The sequence below is a fragment of the Phalangium opilio genome, unplaced genomic scaffold (assembly GCF_054372755.1).
Source record: "Phalangium opilio isolate 3A_F unplaced genomic scaffold, DU_Popi_V2 ptg000002l_1, whole genome shotgun sequence".
Lineage (NCBI taxonomy): Eukaryota > Metazoa > Arthropoda > Arachnida > Opiliones > Phalangiidae > Phalangium > Phalangium opilio.
Genome location: NW_028324144.1, coordinates 7,374,541 through 7,395,423, shown reverse-complemented (window position 1 = coordinate 7,395,423; position 20,883 = coordinate 7,374,541). Strand labels below are relative to the sequence as shown.

At 39.4% G+C, this 20,883-nt stretch overlaps 3 protein-coding genes across 3 annotated transcripts; all 3 read right to left on the bottom strand.

Annotated features, from left to right (window-relative positions):
• Positions 1–744: 744 nt before the first annotated feature.
• On the bottom strand, positions 745–11,793 carry LOC149718539 (uncharacterized). Its single transcript, XM_089849024.1, has 7 exons — positions 11,200–11,793; positions 9,359–9,600; positions 8,415–8,655; positions 8,167–8,331; positions 6,895–7,054; positions 1,023–1,183; positions 745–946 (listed from the first exon to the last, which is right to left on the bottom strand). Exons 1-7 carry the CDS (start codon positions 11,423–11,425, stop codon positions 795–797), a joined length of 1,347 nt encoding a protein of 448 aa, XP_089705150.1. The 5' UTR covers positions 11,426–11,793; the 3' UTR covers positions 745–794.
• A 35-nt stretch (positions 11,794–11,828) lies between these two features.
• LOC149718538 (small integral membrane protein 8) lies at positions 11,829–14,251 on the bottom strand. Its single transcript, XM_089849038.1, has 2 exons — positions 14,045–14,251; positions 11,829–12,026 (listed from the first exon to the last, which is right to left on the bottom strand). The coding sequence occupies exons 1-2, from the start codon at positions 14,180–14,182 to the stop codon at positions 11,868–11,870; spliced, it is 297 nt and encodes a 98-aa protein (XP_089705164.1). The 5' UTR covers positions 14,183–14,251; the 3' UTR covers positions 11,829–11,867.
• A 2,370-nt stretch (positions 14,252–16,621) lies between these two features.
• LOC149718537 (uncharacterized) lies at positions 16,622–20,065 on the bottom strand. The gene is made up of 4 exons (XM_089849015.1): positions 18,642–20,065; positions 17,939–18,083; positions 17,187–17,416; positions 16,622–17,124 (listed from the first exon to the last, which is right to left on the bottom strand). Exons 1-4 carry the CDS (start codon positions 19,574–19,576, stop codon positions 16,665–16,667), a joined length of 1,770 nt encoding a protein of 589 aa, XP_089705141.1. The 5' UTR covers positions 19,577–20,065; the 3' UTR covers positions 16,622–16,664.
• Between the last annotated feature and the right edge of the window lie 818 nt (positions 20,066–20,883).

Here is a 20,883-nt window from a genome sequence, read left to right as displayed (position 1 = left end):
TTCCTAGTATATTTGATACATATGTAAATGGCACTGTCCTGCTAAAAAATATCGCTATCGGTTGAAGTATCGGATTTTGGATCATAGTGAGTAAATATCGGTATCGGTTCCTGTTTGCACCGGTATCGATCGCTATCGGGTTAATCCGGGTATCGGCCATCTCAAGACAATTTAGTCTAGATTACAAAGCTGTTTGTGTTCACTTCCGAGTGCAAACGTATTCAGATCACAAGTGCGTAACTACTATGATATATGTTAAACTAGAAGATTTTGGAGTTTACGTAACGTGCAGTAATTTTTAAGATCAGATAAAATTAGTGTATCTTTGAGAAATTTCTTGTTATTTCGTGACGTATTGAATTTCACGAGTTTATGTTTATTGTTTGAAGATTATTTCGGTTATGAGGACAGCTACTGTTCCTAATAGAGAGTTTAAGCATCCCCTAAACGCGTACGTGTAGCTACCTTCCACAGTGCGTTAGACCAATGCATTGTCAAAGGTGGCTACACGTACGCGTATAGGGGATGCTTAAACTCTCTAATAACAACATGAGAAGAAAGTAGAAAGGAACGCTGACGCTACTCAGATCCAAATCAGTCACGCTTTTCAATGGTTTCTTCCACTTGAGCTGTTCAATCGCGTATTGGTTGTGAAAATCCAGATAATTGAAAACTTGCGTTTCGAAAAGGAAATAAGAACTCCATTTCATCTTCCCATAAAGTGTAATAATAATATTCAACAAACAACTTTCAATAATTTTATTTTCAGTTTAACAAAATTTTGTAACAAAAAACTATTTTGGAACAGGCAGGGGTACTCCCAAGTCATTACAAACTCTTTCAATCGACAGTAACAGCTGAATCATATCATCGGGATATAAATGTCCAATGTTTCCTATTCGAAATGTGTCAGTTTCGGTTACCTTGCCAGGGTATATAACTTGATCTAGAAGAAAAAGCATTTTGTTAGCAAAGTAGGCCTAATATTCAATTGTCCGTCTCAATCGTGGATGTACACGTACTTAAATCGCTTAGCCTTTGATAGAATTTTTCAAAATCAAAATTTGGGTGACTTGGGTATAGATACGACGTGATTATGTAACCATCACTGTTATCAGGTATAAGACGTTGGAAGCCGAATTTCTTCATTCCCTCGCGAACTGTTTCACAGTTGGCCAAGTACCTGCAGGCGAGAATAAAGTCTGTTTACAAATGATGGTTCTTCCTAATGTGTTTTCTTATTTTTTGAAGGCTATCTGTTTATAAGATATCAAAGAACTATGTATTTTTGAACAGTATGGACACAGATTGCTTGTATCAAAAAATTTATAAGGGTTAAAATTTAGAATACCATTTTACCATATTTGATCATGTTTAACACCTGCTAGAGTCAAATGGCGCTAGTTACGTTAACAAACAAAGCCGGGCAAAATTTTATGAATATAAATCGACAACCATATTAACGACTAACGAGGTACACCAAACCGTTTCAAAAAGAAAGGTACAATTTTGCAAGGATATTATTTTTAAATATTGAGTACTTCTACTAGTGTATCATAATGTAAGAAATTGATGCTTTCATTTAATGTAGGCGTCTGTTTGTACTATCAGCCATTTATATCTTAGTGTTACAGTTTAGAACTGAACCGAACTAGGTTAGAACACGTGACCACATTAAGTGGAAGCCGACGATCTTGTTAAGACGAGAGAGCACTTTTACAATGTAACTAGACTAGAGAAGTTAGATAACAATAAAGAACCAAGTTGATATTTTAATCTAAATAAAGTATTTTAAACTAAATAAGGATGTGCTTTATAACATGGTGATAGAGGTTCTACGGACTTTCACGCGTTTGTTTGTCAATTGCCTTTCTCTCCCGGCCTCCGTATAGGCCTAACTTTGCAATGACGACTTTCAAAGGCCCGGCTCAATTTGTTCCTGGCCCTGATCCAGCCTCGGCCTGGCGAGAATATAAAGAGTGCTTCGAGATTTATGCGGTCGCCTCCAACCTCGACGCTGAACCAGTAGCGCGACAACGTGCCATTTTCTTGCACATACTGGGCACCTCCGGGCGTCGCATCTACAATACACTCACTATACCAGAAATAGATGATGCACGTACCCTATCAGTGATCTTCGCCGCCTTCGATAGGTATTATGAACCTTATAAAAACGTCACGTATCTCCGCTACGTGTTTATATGCACAAAACAGGCCGACAACCAAACTTTTGATGAATTTCTCATCGATCTCAAAACCAAGGCCCAGAACTGTGCCTTAGGGGCCCTTCTTGATGATCTCATCACACTCATGATAGTCATGGGAATTAAACAAGAACTCACAAGAAAACGCCTTCTGTCTATTCCTCGTCTAACACTTCAAGAAGCCATACAGATCTGTCAAGCTGATGAAATTTCGGGGGTATATGCCGGTGCTATGGCTCCCTCTCAATCTCAACCCCCAAATACACTCGACGCTCTACAACGTTGCGGCAGCTCACAAAGGTTCCGTCCTTTTACTCGCTCTCAATACAGACAGCCGCCATCGTCAGCTCATTCTAACCGTTTTACCCCTCGCAACGTACAACATAATCAGCGTGCAGGACATTCTTCACGACCACATCACTATTCACCGTTACCACAGAACTCTTCATACTCAAATCGGTGTTCTCGATGCGGCATGCAACACCCGTCACGTCCTTGCCCTGCACAAACCTCGTCGTGTCTGAAATGTGGCGTCCGAGGTCACTGGGCCACCCGATGTCGCTCGTCGCATGCACTGAACACAGAAGAACCACACATACCAAACCAAGAATATGAACCTAATGACGATTCTCAACTCCATGATCCCTACTCGAACTATGAGACTCAACCTTCCAATGGTGACTATGGGGACCCATTCACGTGTTATGATCCCACACCACACGATGAAATTCTACAGTACAGCACCTACTGCCTGACAACCCATCCTAACAATTCTGAAGAACTACCAAAGCAATCACCGCTCACCATAGAAGCATTATCGCAACAACCCGATCAGATCTATGATGAAATATACTTATTCGATGCTCCAACAATTTTTAAAGTGGATACTGGCTCTCAAGTAAACATAATTACCGAACAGATGTACAAGGCCCTTCCACAACAACCACCTATACAACCGCCATTATACACAATCACAGCTTATTCAGGTCACTCAGTCCCTATCATGGGCGTTACGAATATACCATGCGCTTCAACCAACGCGATGTCTATATTCCCATTCTACATTACGAAGGAAAATCGCACCCCTATATTAGGAGCGCAAGCAGCAACTCAACTGGGACTAATCATTCACCAATATCAACCACTTAGCCCGGTCTTGCCGAGATGGCAAGCACTAAATGAACAACAGATAATGGGAATACAATCGACATCGATACTGCCACATTCAACACAAGTACAAGCATCTGCTAGCCCTGCAATAGAAGAAGTTTTAAAACAATACCATGAATGTTTTGATCAAATTGGCTTGCTTCCAGGCGAATACTCTATTCAACTCAAGCCGAATACCACACCATCAATCTCTGCTGCCCACCAGATACCGATAGCATACCAAGCAGCTGTCCAAAAAGAACTACAGCGGATGCAAGAACAGGGTATTATTGTACCTGTTGTCGAGCCAACTGAATGGGTTCACCCTATGGTTGTGGTGCCAAAACCCACTCAAGATCCTGCTGAAATTCGTGTACGCATCTGCCTTGATCCTCGAAAACTAAACAACTCGATTAAACGACAGCCATACCCCTTACCAACCAACCAAGAAATATTTTCAAAATTAAGAGGATCACGCATTTTCACGGTTCTGGATGCAATGAGCGCTTTTTGGCAAATAAAACTCACAGAAACTAGCTCCAAATTATGTACTTTTGCAACACCTTATGGAAGATTTCGTTTCACCAGGCTCCCTTATGGTATTGTGACTGGAACAGAAATCTGTCAACATGCCATGCGTTCTTTATACCCAGTATCAGATTTCCCTGACGTTCACATCTCCACTGATGATTTTCTGATCGCTAGCACTAATGAGAAGCAACATACAGCAAGACTCATAACAATTCTGGATCGTGCTTTAACTTACGGCCTAAAATTCAATTCCACAAAAATGCAACTAGCCGTACCTGCAATAAAATATTTGGGCCATCACATCAATGCTTCTGGCATCACACCTGACCCCGCCAAAGTGGCAGCTATCAGTTTGCTTCCTTCACCAACAGACAAACCAGCCCTCCAAAGCTTTCTGGGGATGATAAACTATATAGCCAAATTTATACCAGATGCCAACCGCCATACAGCTCCTCTACGCAACCTTCTGAAGAAAGATGCACTATTTCAATGGGAACCTGATCACCAGCACCATTACGATCAACTGAAGAAATTCGCCTCCACAGCCCCAGTTTTGGCTTTTTTCAATCCGAAAGCCAAAATAGTCTTATCAGTGGATGCCAGTCAAATCGGGGTAGGAGCGGTTTTAATGCAAGAAGGCCACCCAGTTGAATATGCATCAACAAGTTTTAATTCAACACAATCACGCTACGCTCAAATTGAAAAAGAGCTCCTGGCTATTGTCTTCGCTTGTGAGCATTTTCATTATTTCATCGCTGGTACCGCCATCACCGTACATACAGATCACAACCCACTCATTGGAATTTCAAAGAAACCATTGCATCTGATATCACCAAGGCTGCAGAGACTCCTAATGAGATTATTCCGATACCAAGTCACACTGATATATGTACCTGGCAAGCAACTTCATATAGCTGACATGCTATCCCGAACTCCTCAAAAACATGTACTCATTAACACGGATAACTTGGAAGGACCACATACAGCGATTCACGCTATCACAGCACTATCCACAAGCAATCACGAAAAATACAAAAAGGCTACCGCTGAAGATCCTATATTAACCAAGATTCAAGAGATGTCAAAAACGGGATGGCCTCGCACCAATAAAGCACTAAGTTCGGAACTCAAACCGTACTGGCCTCACCAAGATGAATTACATACTGTTCGAGATCTGCTTTATCGGGGAACCACATTGGTCATACCAACAGCAATGAGGACACAAACTATGAAGGACATACATGGGACGCATCAAGGTATAAATTCATGCCTCGCAAAAGCCAAAATCAATGTATTCTGGCCAACGATTACTCAAGATTTAACTGAATTCATTCGCGCATGCCCAATTTGTAATAATCAAAAAATTCCACTGACTCCACATCCCTTACCGAATCTCCCATGGGAAGTAGTAGGCGTTGACCTATTTAAATTAGGATCACAAAATTATATTCTTCTAGTGGACTATTTTTCTAAATATATTGAAGCTCAAGAAATGGGATCCACAAATGCAAACTCAGTAATTAAATTCCTAACTTGTCAGTTTTCACGTCATGGCGCCCCGCAACGCCTCATATCCGATAATGGACCTCCATTTGCTTCTCGGGAATTTGCTCAAGCCATGGAACAATGGTCGGTAGAACACATCACATCCTCACCATATTACCCGCAATCTAACGGTATGGTTGAAAGATCCATTCAAACCATAAAAAATTCGTTGGTAAAAGCACAACAGGATGGAAGAGATTTGCAACAAGTTCTATTAAACTATCGCACTACGCCGAAACTGGACCTGCCTTCCCCAGCGGAATTATGCATGGGACGTAGAATTCGAACACCATTAACAACAACAACCGAAACTCTACAACCAAAATATAATCTGCAACAAGCCAGGAATACATTAAAGCTTCATCAAAAAGAAATGACTAACCAATACAACTCACGTTCAACAAAAAATCTACCAGTTTTACAACAAGGACAAGAAGTGCTATACTTTGCGAGCCACAGAAACTGGCTACCAGCAGTAATCAAGAAAATTGGTCCCGAACCTAACTCATATACGATAATAACTCCACAAGGACAGATTTATCGCAGAACAAGAATTCATTTACGCCCCAGAACCAATATAGCTTCAAGGAGCGCTGGAAGACTTCAAAATACTCATAAATGGACACATACTCGCATAGTAACACCCACGAACGAAACAAAGTCACCAATGGCAACAACAAAATTAAATATAAACAGAACACAAATTCCAATTAACAAGGAAAAGGAACCGGAACAGAGGGAAATTACTAACCGCTACCAAAATCAGGAGCAAATGCAAGAGGATCCGGACGTTTTACAACAGAAACAAAAGGAACCAACACTGAGACAAGGACATCGTGCACTACAAATACATGATAGACCACAACAACAACAAAGCACCACATCAGTGAAACACCCAAATGTAACGCTGGTACATATACCTTCATCACTACCTGGTAATTTGCCATGTCCTAAACCTAAAGATAAAAACATGGTATCTTCACCTATACAAGCAACATCAAGAGAAGGAGCAACGGACATACTTAGGTCTCTGATCATACATAAAGGACCTCCGCAAAGATCGGCATTTACAAGTTCTAATATCTCAACGCAGTCATTCCCAGCAACAAGAAGTGGTAGACCAAGTATCCCGCCCAAACGTTATCAATAAGACTTTACAAAAAAAAAAAAAAAAAAAAAAAAATGTTAATATTAAAATTATAAATTTAGAAATGTTTAAAATTTATAAAGAAAGAAAGATGTTACAGTTTAGAACTGAACCGAACTAGGTTAGAACACGTGACCACATTAAGTGGAAGCCGACGATCTTGTTAAGACGAGAGAGCACTTTTACAATGTAACTAGACTAGAGAAGTTAGATAACAATAAAGAACCAAGTTGATATTTTAATCTAAATAAAGTATTTTAAACTAAATAAGGATGTGCTTTATAACACTTAGGAGTAAAAAAATACTTAAAACCTTACCTGCTAGCTCGACCTTCAACCCCTCCTTCCTTTCTTAGCTCTCTGAGTGCTTGGCAAAAGGCCAATATGGCATGTGTCGGTGGAGTAAAGCGGAACTGACCATTCTTCTCTATGGCTTCGTACTGGTCTACTATGTCCAAACTATGACTTGGACAGTTACCTGTCAAGCATTTATTAATTTATTTATTTCTTACAAGTATAGTGTTTGAATTTGATCGAACGCAGTTCGAAATGATCGGATCCTTTTTCACCGTATGCCTGCTAATAACATTTCATCATTTGTACTATCTTCAAATCATCGAAACAGCTTTTACTAATAACACAAGTTCATAAGATATGTTCCTTAAAGGGGCTGGCCGGAGCTGTTGGGGTGAAGGGGGGGGTCCAACTGTTAGTTAGCATATTGCTTACCCTCCCATCGCGACGGTGGCGCCATTCCTTATGGCCAAAGAGCTGGGTGTTTTCCACCTAAACTAAGGGCGGACTTCACCCCAACAGCGCCGGTTAGCCCCTTTAAGTTTTGTCACTGGTTACTGAGAGCTTGTCATGAAGTGACGTAGGTCAAACGTCATATATTCTAGTAAAGTGACCCTGTCAAAGGCTTAGTACATACTGAATAGGAAGATGGACAGAAAAACCGAGTGTATTCAATTCTCGCGTCGTTCTCGAACTAGCTCTTAGTAAGTCTCTAGCATTACAAAGTATAGGTATTGTCAAGAAGCGATATCTAGTTTTCTAGGGAGAAGGTATAAAATCGCTACATTTCTAGCTTTATCTCCAGTACAAACGTAGGTCCGGAGTTAATCCCCGCCTCTAAATTATAACCAGCATCTCATTGGTTCTTGAAAACTCACGTCAGCACTCAGCGCGACGAGAATGACTAAAATTACGTATTTTCTGACTGAGGAGAGTCGAATTAGCCCGGCCTCCTTTTACGTCCCCCCTTATAATTTGAAAGGGGGACTAGGACTATGGTGCGTGAATACTTAGGCATCTTATACCTTCTCCCTAGTAAACTAGATATCGCTTCCTGGTATTGTCATACTTTATGGAACATATCTTATAAACTTATGCTTTTACTAGTAATAATGCTCGACAAATAAAACTTATTTAGCGGCTATATTGTCTTTGCTTGTAAGCAGCGCTTGAAATAATAACTTTGTTACTTCAATGGGATTAAACCTTTTACTTCTGGCTAAAAAAACTAACTTCTATCAACTAATGCGCTATTTTTCGGTCATTGCATGAACTGAAAGATTAAATCATTCCAACCTTTGGCAGCCAGTAATTTTTTAGTTTTGGCGATGATTACAGCGAATCCTGGAACTCCCTCTAAACATTTATTGGCGGAAGTGATAAGGAAATCTATTTTGGCTGTGTCAAAATTTATTGGAATCGCGCCGAAGCTGCTCATAGCATCCACAATGTATGACGCCTCTGAAGTAAATCAAAATATTCTGATGTTAAGTAGAGTGAAAAGCCTTTAATTGGGTTGAACTCTGACAATTGACGATACTAACTTGGACAATAATTTTTAACAAGGTGTCCTACAGAGTATATGTCGTTCAAAATTCCTGTACTGGTTTCGCAATGCACAATAGCGACCGCCGTGTAATCGTTATTGTCTTTCAAGTGCTTTTCAACTACTTCTGGACTAACTCTATCCGTTTCTGCAAAGGCTAAATGATGAACCGGAATTTGGGCTTTTTCACATATTAGATTCATCCTCTTGCCATAGCTGCCGTTCGATAATACTAACAACTGTATCAAAAAGCAACACATTTAGTTGAAGTCCATTAATTTCTTTGGATTTTTTATGGTGTACAGGTGACACAGAAGAACAAAAAGTATTTAATGGCAACTCCGTTCAACATAAATTTTGCTAGGCGTTTAAAGATTTACAAATCTTGGTAATAATAATAATAGTCATACCAATAGGCAAATTCAAAATTGTCACTCTTCAAAACTTTTCAGTGATACTAGGCCTTTACTAACTCTAAAAGTTAAAAAACGTTCAAATTCTGACGCTTCATACTTCTAATAAAACTGTATAAAAAGTAAATTTTGGCAAAACAATATTATTAACAAAATTCTAGTGGTACCTAGGTGGTATCCTCCGTGTCGAATGAAATTTATCGCGAGATTTGATGAAATTTGCGCCCGATGTGACAATTGTGGGTTGTGGCGCGAGACATGTAGGTGCCACGAGAATTTTGTTAACAAAAAGCCAGGGAGTTACGCGATTGGTCGGAGGTACTTATTAAAAATTATCACTGAAATCTCAAACGAATTTGATTTTAAAATCATTCGGAGGTATTTTCTGAATGTTTCACTATGCAGATTGTTCTTATAATTAGTAGAAGAATCGATAAAAAATCATTTGATTTTCCTTTTCACCCTATCCTTTTAAGGTTAGTTCTTATTGGATTCCGGTTGAAAAAAAATAATAATAATTCCCACATACTTTTCCCTTCTTTTTGGAAACGACAGTCTGTATAACTGATTCGATACCGTATGTCCCACTGCCTTGCAATAAAATACTGGTGTAGACGTTAGCTGGAACGTCAGCGATGTCCAAGAGTTCGTGTCGAACTAATTTAATTGTTTCCATGAATTCGACATCTCTGGAACCCAGATCTCTGAGCATAGCTTCCTTTGTTGTCAAACTGACACCCAAAGGTCCCGGAGTGAATAATTTCTTGTCAGCTATTGAGGACAGAAAAATTAATAAAAAAAATATATCATTAACTAGATTCCTATCAAATTGCAGGTATATTTAGGAATGGACTTTTCTCACTCTACGAAGGATAAGCAAAGAAGTACTTTTTCTTAACAGCTTATATGTTCCCAATGGGTCAAAGGGACAAACATCGTTGCTTATATGTTCCCATTCCAATGGGTCAAAGGGATAAACATCTTTGCTTAAACGTTCCCAACTGGTCAAAGGGACAAACATCTTTGCTTATACGTTCCCAACGGGTCAAAGCGACAAACGATGGTCTTTACTTATATGTTCCCGATGGAATTAAGATTATATTATAAAGATTGAGTGGTTAAGTAAAATGAGCACTAAACCCAAGTATTTTGTAAAATATTAAGCAAAATTTATGATTTAGAAGAACAAAATAATTTTAAATTGAAGAAATGTACCTTTATAAAGCGATTCGATAATATTTGTTTTTATTTTTCAGACATATGCACATCACGTAAGACTGTTTCCGGTCATTTTATATTTTCTTTATTTATTCCATAAATATTTATACGTACCGTTTGTTTTGCCACAACAATGTTTTTATTGAAAAAACTAGATCAATTTATAACATTTGTAGGATATGGACATATGCACATGTCTACTATTAAGAGGTACAGTGCTCATTTGGCTAGAACCCTTTTCGCTGGAAGTCGGCCATTAACTGTTTATACTATCAGTGTAGATATAGATATATTACCTCCTTCCCAACTTAAAACAGTGCATTGAAATGCCCTGTGACCTCAAGTGATATACCAGAAATAATATAAAACCTCATAAACGTTCCCCCCGAATGCCTTGATTTAAACAACGGTGTGAAATTTAGAATAACCTTACCATTCTAGAATCATTATCACCCCTGACAGTGAATATCAATTCTGAAACATGAAATTTATGCCACACAAACGTTGGAGATACTTAAGAAAATGCCTAGTATGAGTACTGGTACTATTTCGATGCATGCGTAGGACTTAGTATTTTTAACGTTTTCATATAAGATTTTGTGAACAATCGAATTTTTTCGATTCAACAGTGAAACTTCACATACAATTTTATAAAATAGCGTGAAATTATAGAGAGAGGGAATTGCCACGATGGAAATTATAGAGAGAGGGAATTGCCACGATGGAAATTATAGAGACAGGGAATTGCCACGATGGAAATTATAGAGACAGGGAATTGCCACGATGGAAATTTTAGAGACAGGGAATTGCCACGATGGAAATTATAGAGACAGGGAATTGCCACGATGGAAATATAGAGACAGGGAATTGCCACGATGAAACTTATAGAAGTGAAAGTAGCTTGTATCATATATTTCATGACACATACTATAGCCTATACACTTAAATCTCCCGTCCCGTATCAAAGCTTCATTCTTACACAGTAGATAAGGATTCTCTGTATCCCTTCTATTTTTCCTGATCTTAATAAAAATAATCTAAATGTAGCACGTAACATTCAGTCAGATAAATACATTTTTATTCCATAGATCCATTCCACACAAAATTTATTTTAATTTAAATTAGTAATAAATTGTAGATCTAATTAATTACCTCTTAAATTTGACGACGTTGACAACTTCGGACTTTGAATAACTCTCTGCGAACTTGGCGTGTACGAATCAAAACTGTAGTGTCGTTTCACATCAGTAGTCCTTATTGGATTTGAGACATTCATTGAAGACATGACATTGGAATTTGTTTCGACTACAACGCCGATGCAGGAAGTGTCCTGAACAATTCTTAAAATTTGACCTAAAGTTTTGCCTTTTTTGAACATTTTTCCAAACTTTTAAGTGTCCTCAAAAAATTATTACAAACTCCTTTTAATTGCGGGGGAGTACGTTCAAACACCCGCGCTTCGTAAAACTTAATCTATAATCCGAGGTTATAATACGAGATATTGCCTTTTATATTTAGTTCTAAAATGCTAGAATAACTTTTTTTTTGTTTCAAATTGACAGATAAAAGACGAACATTCTTTCTAATGGCTTTTCATACGATAGTTTATATCTAAGTTTTTTTCCGTATAATCTATCTCTGTAATGTAAAAAGCGCACAACGATAATAATCAGTTTTGAATATAAGAAGAGCATTCGTCAAACACGTGAAAATATTTTTCCAGTCTTAACTAAGGGAACGGAACACACTTGAAATTTTATCAGTCTAAAAATTTAAACGACTTTCTCTCGATCAAACTATATATTTTATTAAACTTTAATTTATTCCCATTTGGATGACTTTTTCTTGATATATTGACTTCCGTCTTCAGCTAAGGCTATGTACGTGTTTTCTTCGCTGGTTACTCTATAACGCATGTATCCGATGTATAAACCGCAAAGGGTAATAGCCGTTAAACCGGCTATCATTACAAATTTATTCTGTAAAAAAGTATTTAAATTTGTGGTGGGTAAGAATTTTTTATCAGCGGATGAACAGGTTATGCAAATGAAGGACTTTTGGACTTTTAAAGATACCTCTCAAAATTATTTGATAGTTAGACTAAAAACAAAGCTTTTTCAACAAAAAGCAGTTGGCACTCATGCAAAAGGCCTAGGTGGAGGCGTATTATTAGCGTCGAATCAGAATAGGATCGTAAATTTATCTTGCACCGATTGGATTTAAATTGAAAATTTTTGCAAACGAATAGATGAATACCGATAAGAATACCATCGACGGCACCAACCCGCTTCGGTTGTCAGCACGCGCAAAGCTATGTCTCTATGTAACGTCGCTTTGTGCGTGTGACAAGAGACGATCTAAAGTCTAGACGTTTAAATCCTGAAAACGAGTATTTCGTTCGTCTCTTGTCAGCAAGCACAAAGCTACGTTACGTTACATAGAGACCTAGCTTTGAAACAGAGTATATACAGAATAAGCTGCCGTCGGAGATAGGGAGTTGCCTATCCTGTAGCGTGAAAACAAATTTCCTCACGCGTATTCTTCATCCAAGACCAAACCTTACGGAACAAGCATGGATAAAGAATGCGCGTGAGGAAATTTGTTTTCACTCTATAGGATAGGCAACTCCCTATCTCCGACGGCAGCTTATTCTGTATATACTCGGTTACAGCATCGGTTGTCAGCACGCGCAAAGCTAGGTCTCTACGTAACCTAGCTTTGTACGTGCTGTCAAGAGACGAAAAACTTCAGAACCTTTAGGATTTAAAATATCCGCGAGTTTTTTAGCTCGAGTGCACGGACCTCTAGACCTTAGTTTCAAATACGTGTAGTAGGCTGTAGGCAATTTCACACGTATATGAAACTAAGGTCTAGAGGTCCGTGCACTCGAGCTAAAAAACTCCCGGATATTTTAAATCCTAAAGGTCCTGAAGTTTTTCGTCTCTTGACAGCACGTACAAAGCTAGGTTACGTAGGACCTAGCTTTGCGGGTGCTGCCAACCGATGTTGAAACAGAGTATATACAGAATAAGCTGTCGTCCCAGATAGGGAGTTGCCTATCCTGTAGAGTGAAAACAAATTTCCTCACGCGCATTCTTTAACCATGGAACATGTATCCCGAAAATCTTAACTGTCAACCGTGTTCCACTTCGATTAATTTCGACGCTATATATTTCGACATAAATGGGACCCTAATTTCCCACTATTCCATCAGAAGCGAATTTTCGACTTAAAGAACGTTTGAAACATTTTCGTATCGACCTTATCCACATCTATTATTTCCAATCTATTTCTTTTAACACTAATCAAATTCTAATTCGGCACTAAATTACCAATCCTTTAGAAGCGATTTTTACTACTTATTCCCGTGAAAAAACAGTCACGTCTAACCTTGAAGGGACAAACGGGGAGTTCAGAAAACGTATTTAAAAAAATATTCTTAGTCAGAAATTATTTTGAAATCTCAAAAGAAAATAATAACTACAAACTCAAGTTATTATTAGTGCCATTATTTTGAAAAACGGTACTACAGTAAACATTACTGGATTATTGACTGCAGAGATAGGGATTTTTGGGGATTTCATATAAAATTTTGGAACACTTCTGGCGGACGAATATTTTTTAACAATATTTTTTAACTCCCCGCCGTCTAATTAGTCAGGTAATTCGGAAGCAATTGCACCCACCCATAAAATATGGTACGTTTCTCAAAGATTGAGAATAAGAGGCCAGTTTTCAAAGGGGTCAAGTTTTGTTTTCCATCCAAACTGACCATGTGCAAGTTTTAAGTTTTTCAAAACAACCGCTTATATGTGAGACGAGTGCGGGTGTACCGAACCAATCACGAGTCGATCACATGTTACCGCTCGCCGTGCCTCGAGCGTGAAGCGTAATAGCGTATGCCCCGATTGCTCCGCTCGTAGGAGAGAATGATTCCTCGATTTGCTGCGGCGTACATGCGAAAAACCGCTACAAAAATAAAAGGAAAAATTCTTACCGGCTTGACGAATAATTCAAAATTTGTTATGCGGAATAAAGCAGTTGAATCTAAACTGCGTATTCCTTGACCCGCGGAACTAAGCTTAGAGCTAGGTTTTGTTTTGTCGGCGGCTGGATTTCCACCACTTTCAGCCATTTTAATAAAAAAAATTACTTTACTCGATTCTAACACGAGATGGCTGCAGTGCGACTGCGACAACACTTCTCTTCAACCCCTCCACCTTCGACCGAACCAAAACTATAACTATAATCGACTCATCGAGGGCCTTTTACTAAGGGATAAGAAAGACTGGTTCATAAGCTAGGAATTCAAATTGTGTTTTCGAAAATAATGTCAACCCTAGTTAGTGTGGATGGTTATGTAAGAAATGTAAATACTAGGGGCCTACCTTTAATTAATATTTTATAGTATTTATACATATTCCTGCTGTGTGGCGCTGCTGTAATTTATACACATAGACGGAGTAAATGTGTTGGAGGCTTGGAGCCGGAGTATTGTGATACCATGGATAAAGAATGCACGTGAGGAAATTTGTTTTCACTCTACAGGATAGGCAACTCCCTATCTCGGACGACAGCTTATTCCGTTTATACACTTTTACATCATCGGCTGTCAGCACGCGCAAAGCTATGTACGTGCTGTCAAGAGACGAAAAACTTCAGGATCTTCAGGATTTAAAATATCCGCGAGTTTTTAAGCTCGAGTGCACGGATCTCTAGGCTTTAGTTTCAAATACGTGTAGTAGGATGTTGGCAATTTCACACGTATTTGAAACTAAGGCCTAGAGGTCCGTGCACTCGAGCTAAAAGACTGGCGGATAGTTTAAATCCTGAAGTTTTTCGTCCCTTGAAAGCATAGAGACCTAGATTTTGCGAGTGCTGACAGCCGAGCCCGGCCCGGGATTTAGCATTTTGACAAAGTCCAAAACCCTGCCTGGGTCGGAATATAGTTGGTTTCCGGTCCGACCCGGCCCGGCCCGTTACATGCATTAACCAAGCCCGGCCCGACACACTGCAACGTAGTGCAGTTGTAGTTTTCATATTTTTTTACATAACATCAATGAATTGAAGTCATATTTGCTTTAGCGTCGTGTATTATTCTTTTCTTTTAATAATTGTTCGTCAGAACGTCACATTTGTTCTTAGAAGCTTATACTCATTTAAATTACCTTTCATTTGAATTTTGGATTAAAGGAGAATCAAGTTCGGCCCGGCCCCTTTATTTCCAAAATTTGAAAAGCCCGACCCGGCCCGATAAAGTTTTCAAACGTGGAAAGCCCGGCCCGTGCAGGACTCTGTGTCTCATCCCTGCTTTTGGGCTCCCATCCCAACCTCAGTCAGTCAGGGCATAGCCTACTGGATCACGCGATTGTGTGGGACCGTGGGAGCAGGCTGCTCAGTGCTTGCTCTTGGAAGTTGAGCGTTTTATAGACTATTCCATTATTGGCATGGGTGAAGAGAACTTTACAGGGCGTAGGGTAGGGGTGCGTTTTTTTTTTTTTGTTAAATAATCTAGATAGGAAATTATTTAGGAGATTTAAAAAGACGTGTTATCTGAGGTGAACAATGTCCACGCTTTTCAACCAATTTCGCTAATATTATGTACATGGGTTCACAATATTAAATATGGAGGCTTTGTGGGTTTAAAGCAAATGTTGGCTCTGGTTGCGCCCCTATCATGCTGGCTAATCTTCCACATGCCAATTTTACAATGGCAGGAACCAATCAGAACACGTTCACTAGGGCGGTGCTATAACTACCCTTTTCCAAATCTTAGGGGGCACTCAACTCCACCCATCTAGTGGCATTTGTTTAAACTAAACCACAGCTTGCCACAATGTTTTAAAATAGCGGCCCGAAAAGTAACAAAGATATCCTGACAGGCACCACTGCTGGGATTTTGCAGAGGTGTCTTGAATATTTAAATTTTTTGAAATGCCACAGATAGCCCCCAAAATATGCTAATAGGAGACTCCAGAATCAAACTCCCCTTCTTAAAGATAAAAGCGCGTACAATGAATTAGAGAGCATATTTTGGATTATCTCTTGGAAAATGGAAGTCGTCCAGTTTTGACACGCTTGTCTATGGGATTAACCCAAATTTTTTTGGGCCAATTAATAATAAGATACAGAGTGTCATCCTTCTTCATTTATCCCCTTCGGGGGTCATTTAGCCTTGGGAGGAAATATTTAGGCGGGAGCCTCGGGAGAAAAATATTTAGGCGGGAGCCTTGGGAGAAAAGATTTAGGCGGGAGCCTCGGGAGAAAAAGATTTAGGCGGCGGGAGCTTTGGAAGGAAAGATTTAGGCGGCGGGAGCCTTGGAAGGAAAGATTTAGGCGACGGGAGCCTTGGGAGAAAAAGAGGCGGGAGCCTTGGGAGGAAAAGATTTAGGCGGCGGGAGCCTTGGGAGAAAAAGATTTAGGCGGCGGGAGCCTTGGGAGGGAAAGATTGAGGCTTCTGTGGGAGCCTTGGGAGGAAAGATTTAGGCTTCTGAGGGAGCCTTGGGAGGAAAGGTGTTTTTTTTTTCACTGCTTTAAAACTCTAAATTTTAGTTAGAAGGGTTTTAAATTATCGTGTGCAAAGTTTCAAACTTTTATTTCAATTTAATATATTATCTTTAAAAATATCTATAATCTTCATATTCATAATGAACAAAAGAAGGATGGGCGTTTGGAGCCTGGAAAGTTGCCGGATTAACGATAACTTCTCTGGTTTCCACCGTACTGACTGTTGTTACTGTTTGCGGCTTCTTTTTGGGCCGCCTATTTTGAGGTTTGGGTAGGATTCCCTTGTGCGTGTTCAAATGAACTCTGTACGCCGTTTCTGATCTATATTGTTTACCGCATTCCCGGCACTTGAAATGTGGCTCTTCCGAATGAGTTCTCGTGTGTCTGTTAAGCAGCTCGACGGTGAAAAAGCTTTTGCCGCAAACTGTGCATAATTCGTCTCTTTCGCCGTGCTTTTTCTTTTTGTGCTTGTAAACCAGGGAAATGTGAACAAACCTAGCGTCACAGACATCGCAGGAGTACTTCTTTTCACCATTGTGGAACGCCATGTGTGACGTTAGCCCGTATTTCCTAAAACAGACAATATGTAGATGAATAATGTCTGGGATGGGAATCTCCTGATAAATTCCAACCGTTTAAAGGCTTTCCCGCATATGTCGCAGACAAATGATTTTTCATCAATGTGTACATCAGCGTGAAGTTTTAGCGATAATTTGGAACTGTAGATATTTCCGCAAATGTCACACTTGAATATTTCTGTCTTAGGCTCATGCTGATTTTTCGTGTGAATTTTAAGGTTGCTCAAAGTCATGAACTTTTTCCCGCACTCCAAGCAATCGACTTTGCCTTCAGTATGGACAACCTGAGAGAAAATTGACGTTTAACGTTGCTATTCTCGTCTGTAGTTTAATTTAAACCAATGGGGAATTGACTGGCCTGCTAAACCATGGATTAACTAACGCTAGGGATAGTTCGTTCCCCCCAAAAGATAAGGCGTGCATGTTCCAAACGCCCCCTAGCAGCAGCTACTATCCCTAACAGGAAGTTATAAGAAAATTGGACCAAATATCACGTGGCCTATGACGTCAAAATTGAAATACTGCCTAAATTGGGCAAAAACGATTTATTTTGCCGAGAGATGGCGCTATATCTACATCCGTTTTGGTTCAATAAATTGGGGGAATGAAGAGGGGAATCAAGAATAAAATCGGAACATGTAGTTGGCGATAGCATTACACGGGAAACCCAGTTAGTGAACAATCCCTAACGTTAGTTAATCCATGGCTAAACTTAGCTAGGACTACTTTTAGGACGAGTTCTGATTGGTTTCTACCGTTGGCAAGGTAAAATTGGTGTACAACATTAGCCAGCGTGTTACGCATACCATATGAGAACGAAGTCTGGCTGCTTGAGTATATTCTCGATTGCAAATTTCGCACTTGTATTTCATCCCCATGTGACGAGTCTCCACGTGAAGTTTTAGAACTCCCGGACGGGAGTAGGAATTATCGCATAATGTGCATTTATATCTGTTTGGAAATAATTCTAGTTAAAGGGAGGGTGAAGTGGAAAATCAAGTGATTTTTTATCGATTCTTCAACTAATTATAAGACCAGTCTGCATAGTGAAACATTCAGGAAATACAGATTCCGAATGATTTTAAAATTCAAATTAGGTTCAGATTTTAAGGATAGTTTTAAACAAGGACTTCCGACCAATCGCGTAACGCCCTGCCTATTTGTTAACAAAATTCTCGTGGCACGTTCCGTGTTGAATGAAATTTATCACGAGATTTGATAAAATTCGCGCGCGACGTGACAATCGTGGCGCGAGACATGGAGCATGCCACGAGAATTTTGTTAACAAAAAGGTAGAGCGTTACGCGATTGGTCGGCAGTCCTTGTTTAAAATGATCCTTAAAATCTGAACCTAATTTGAATTTTAAAATCATTCGGAGTTGGTATTTCCTGAATGTTTCACTATGCAGACTGGTCTTAAAATTGGTAGAAGAATCGATAAAAAATCACTTGATTTTCTACTTCACCCTCCCTTTAACTACATTGAAACTACTGGTTATTTCTGAGTACTTTTTTTCTGCCATGGTCTTTGGTGAAGCGATTTGAAGTTCCATATTTGAACTCTTTGAAGATTCCAGATTAACTTGAAATTCATTTGAAGATTCTAGATTAACTTGAAATTCATTTGAAGATTCTAGATTAACTTCAAATTCATAGTCAGAAGCCTCGTCGTCTTGTTTGTTGCTGCTGTCACTGTCATCACTTGCCCTGTCTTTTTCGTCATCTTCAGTGTCGCCATCTTTTTCATCTTCCGTATCAATATCGTCATCGGAAGATTCGCAACTACTTTCTTTTCCTTGCGCGTTCCATTGCACGATTTTGCTTAAATTCACTGGAATTTTTGCAACGGTAGTATCACTCGAGTGTTCTTCGCGTTTTTCCTGAACCTTTTTCGCTACTCTAGTTTTCGAGGTTTCCGCTTTAGACTTACTCTTACTACTTTTTCCCGGTTTTAAATATTTACCAGAGATATTTCTCGTAGGAATTTTAGCTACAGTTTGTGTCCCCTTGTCGTTAGAATCAGACTTTGTCTTTCTTAGTAACGGTTCAAGTATCTGTACAGTTCGGTCACCGGTGTCAGGATCGAGTTCTTTTGAAACATCCAACGCCGTGTTGGTTTCAAAACAAACTTTGCAGTGCATTTCGTGTACGATTAAGAGGTGTTGAATAAAGAATTCGTTTATTTTTTGGCCCCATTCGTTATCAAGGGATTCAGAAGTTAATGAGTTGGTTAAAATAAGCGATTCTAGGGGTAATATTTCCTCCATACAATTATTATTTGCATTGATATTTGGTCTTTTAATAGGGGGTTTATGGAAAGCTTTTACGTTCATCCAATTTGTTTTTCCATTTTGCCAACGTTCTACTGTTTGTTCATCAGAGTATTTGAGGAATTTATCCATTTTTATAAGATCCAACAACTCCATGATCGTGTTGGCAGCCATTTTAACCTAAGAACGATACCAGTGGTAGTACAGTACACACTACGAGATGTCCCGTTCGCTTCTCACAAAATCATCCACAAAATCTTTGAAGAAATTACGACATTACAAAATCAAAGAGGAATTTTCGAAATATTTGGCGAAATCAACAAAATCAAGAAGAAATCACAAAATCTTCGGCGAAATCGCTAAATCAAAGAAGAAATCTTTGGCGAAAACGCAAAATCAAAGAAGAAATCTTTGGCGAAAACGCAAAATCAAGAAGAAATCACAAAATATTCGGCAAAATCGCTAAATCAAAGAAGAAATCTTTGGCGAAAACGCAAAATCAAAGAATAAATCACGAAATATTTTTCGAAATCGCGAAATCAAAGAAGAAATCACGAAATCTTTGACAAAATCACGAAAAGGTTTTTTGGGAATGTCAGACTCCTGTCACCCCTCGACCATAGCCCACTCGATCAGGCGCAACACGACTATTTTGACGGAAACTTACTAGATAATAAAAACTGGCCAATATAGCCGTGAGCTAAGAAGGTCGCTATTTTGGCTTGATTCGTCCCACGAGAGAAACCCGGCTAATATAGTCTCGGCCGCGCGGCGATGGCAATTTTGGGCTAAAAATTTTAGAGGCCGTATAAATCGGCCTAAATAAGGGGCAGCTAATTTCGCCTAAGTGTAACCATATGTTTATAAGACTAAACTGTGATAATTTTACTATAAGGCGGTCTCCATAAGTCACTAACTGACTTTATGTACCAAGGCAAAGCAATAAATAAAATAAATAAATAAACCATCAAGTTGCAAAACCTGGACGAAATAGTGTGGCCCGCGCGGCAAAGACTATACAGTGCTGACAGAAGCGCCGGTGTGACGTCACCCTTGCTGTTTTCCCATAAAGAAAAAACGGTAACTGTCATGGCCGCCCATTGCTAAAGGCAGACTCGTGACGTTTAACCTTGGATCTGACGTCACAACTGACAGCACTCTACTGTGGCCGGATAATTACCATACAGTAAAAAACAGGCCTAAATAGCTCATGAGCTAGGTGGCTGCTTTTTTGGCCAGGTTTGTCCCACGCCGGAATAACCGGCCGAAATAGCTCCCCTCTACTCGTAGACTATTTTGGCCGGTTTTTCCGGCTAAAATAGTGATCGGAGTAATGGAAGCTATTTTAACCGGTAAAACCGGCCAATTACCATACAGTGAAAAACCGGCCTAAATAGCCCTGGGGGCGCTATATTAGCCGGATTTGACCCACGCCGGAATAACCGGCCAAAATAGCACCCCTCTACTGGTAGACTATTTTG

Bases quoted from the DNA above. Each gene is read 5' to 3' on its own strand.
- LOC149718539 (XM_089849024.1), bottom strand. From the start codon at position 11,425: ATGTTCAAAAAAGGCAAAACTTTAGGTCAAATTTTAAGAATTGTTCAG. The intron at 7,055-8,166 runs GTTGGAATGATT...AATGCTTGACAG, and splicing joins AAAATTACTGGCTGCCAAAG to GTAACTGTCCAAGTCATAGT. The intron at 1,184-6,894 runs GTAAGGTTTTAA...TCTCGCCTGCAG, and splicing joins GTTGAAGGTCGAGCTAGCAG to GTACTTGGCCAACTGTGAAA.
- LOC149718538 (XM_089849038.1), bottom strand. From the start codon at position 14,182: ATGGCTGAAAGTGGTGGAAATCCAGCCGCCGACAAAACAAAACCTAGC. The intron at 12,027-14,044 runs GTAAGAATTTTT...ACTTTTTTACAG, and splicing joins TTGAATTATTCGTCAAGCCG to AATAAATTTGTAATGATAGC.
- LOC149718537 (XM_089849015.1), bottom strand. From the start codon at position 19,576: ATGGCTGCCAACACGATCATGGAGTTGTTGGATCTTATAAAAATGGAT. The intron at 18,084-18,641 runs GTACTCAGAAAT...ATTTCCAAACAG, and splicing joins AAGACCATGGCAGAAAAAAA to ATATAAATGCACATTATGCG. The intron at 17,125-17,186 runs GTTGGAATTTAT...TGTCTGTTTTAG, and splicing joins TGCGGGAAAGCCTTTAAACG to GAAATACGGGCTAACGTCAC.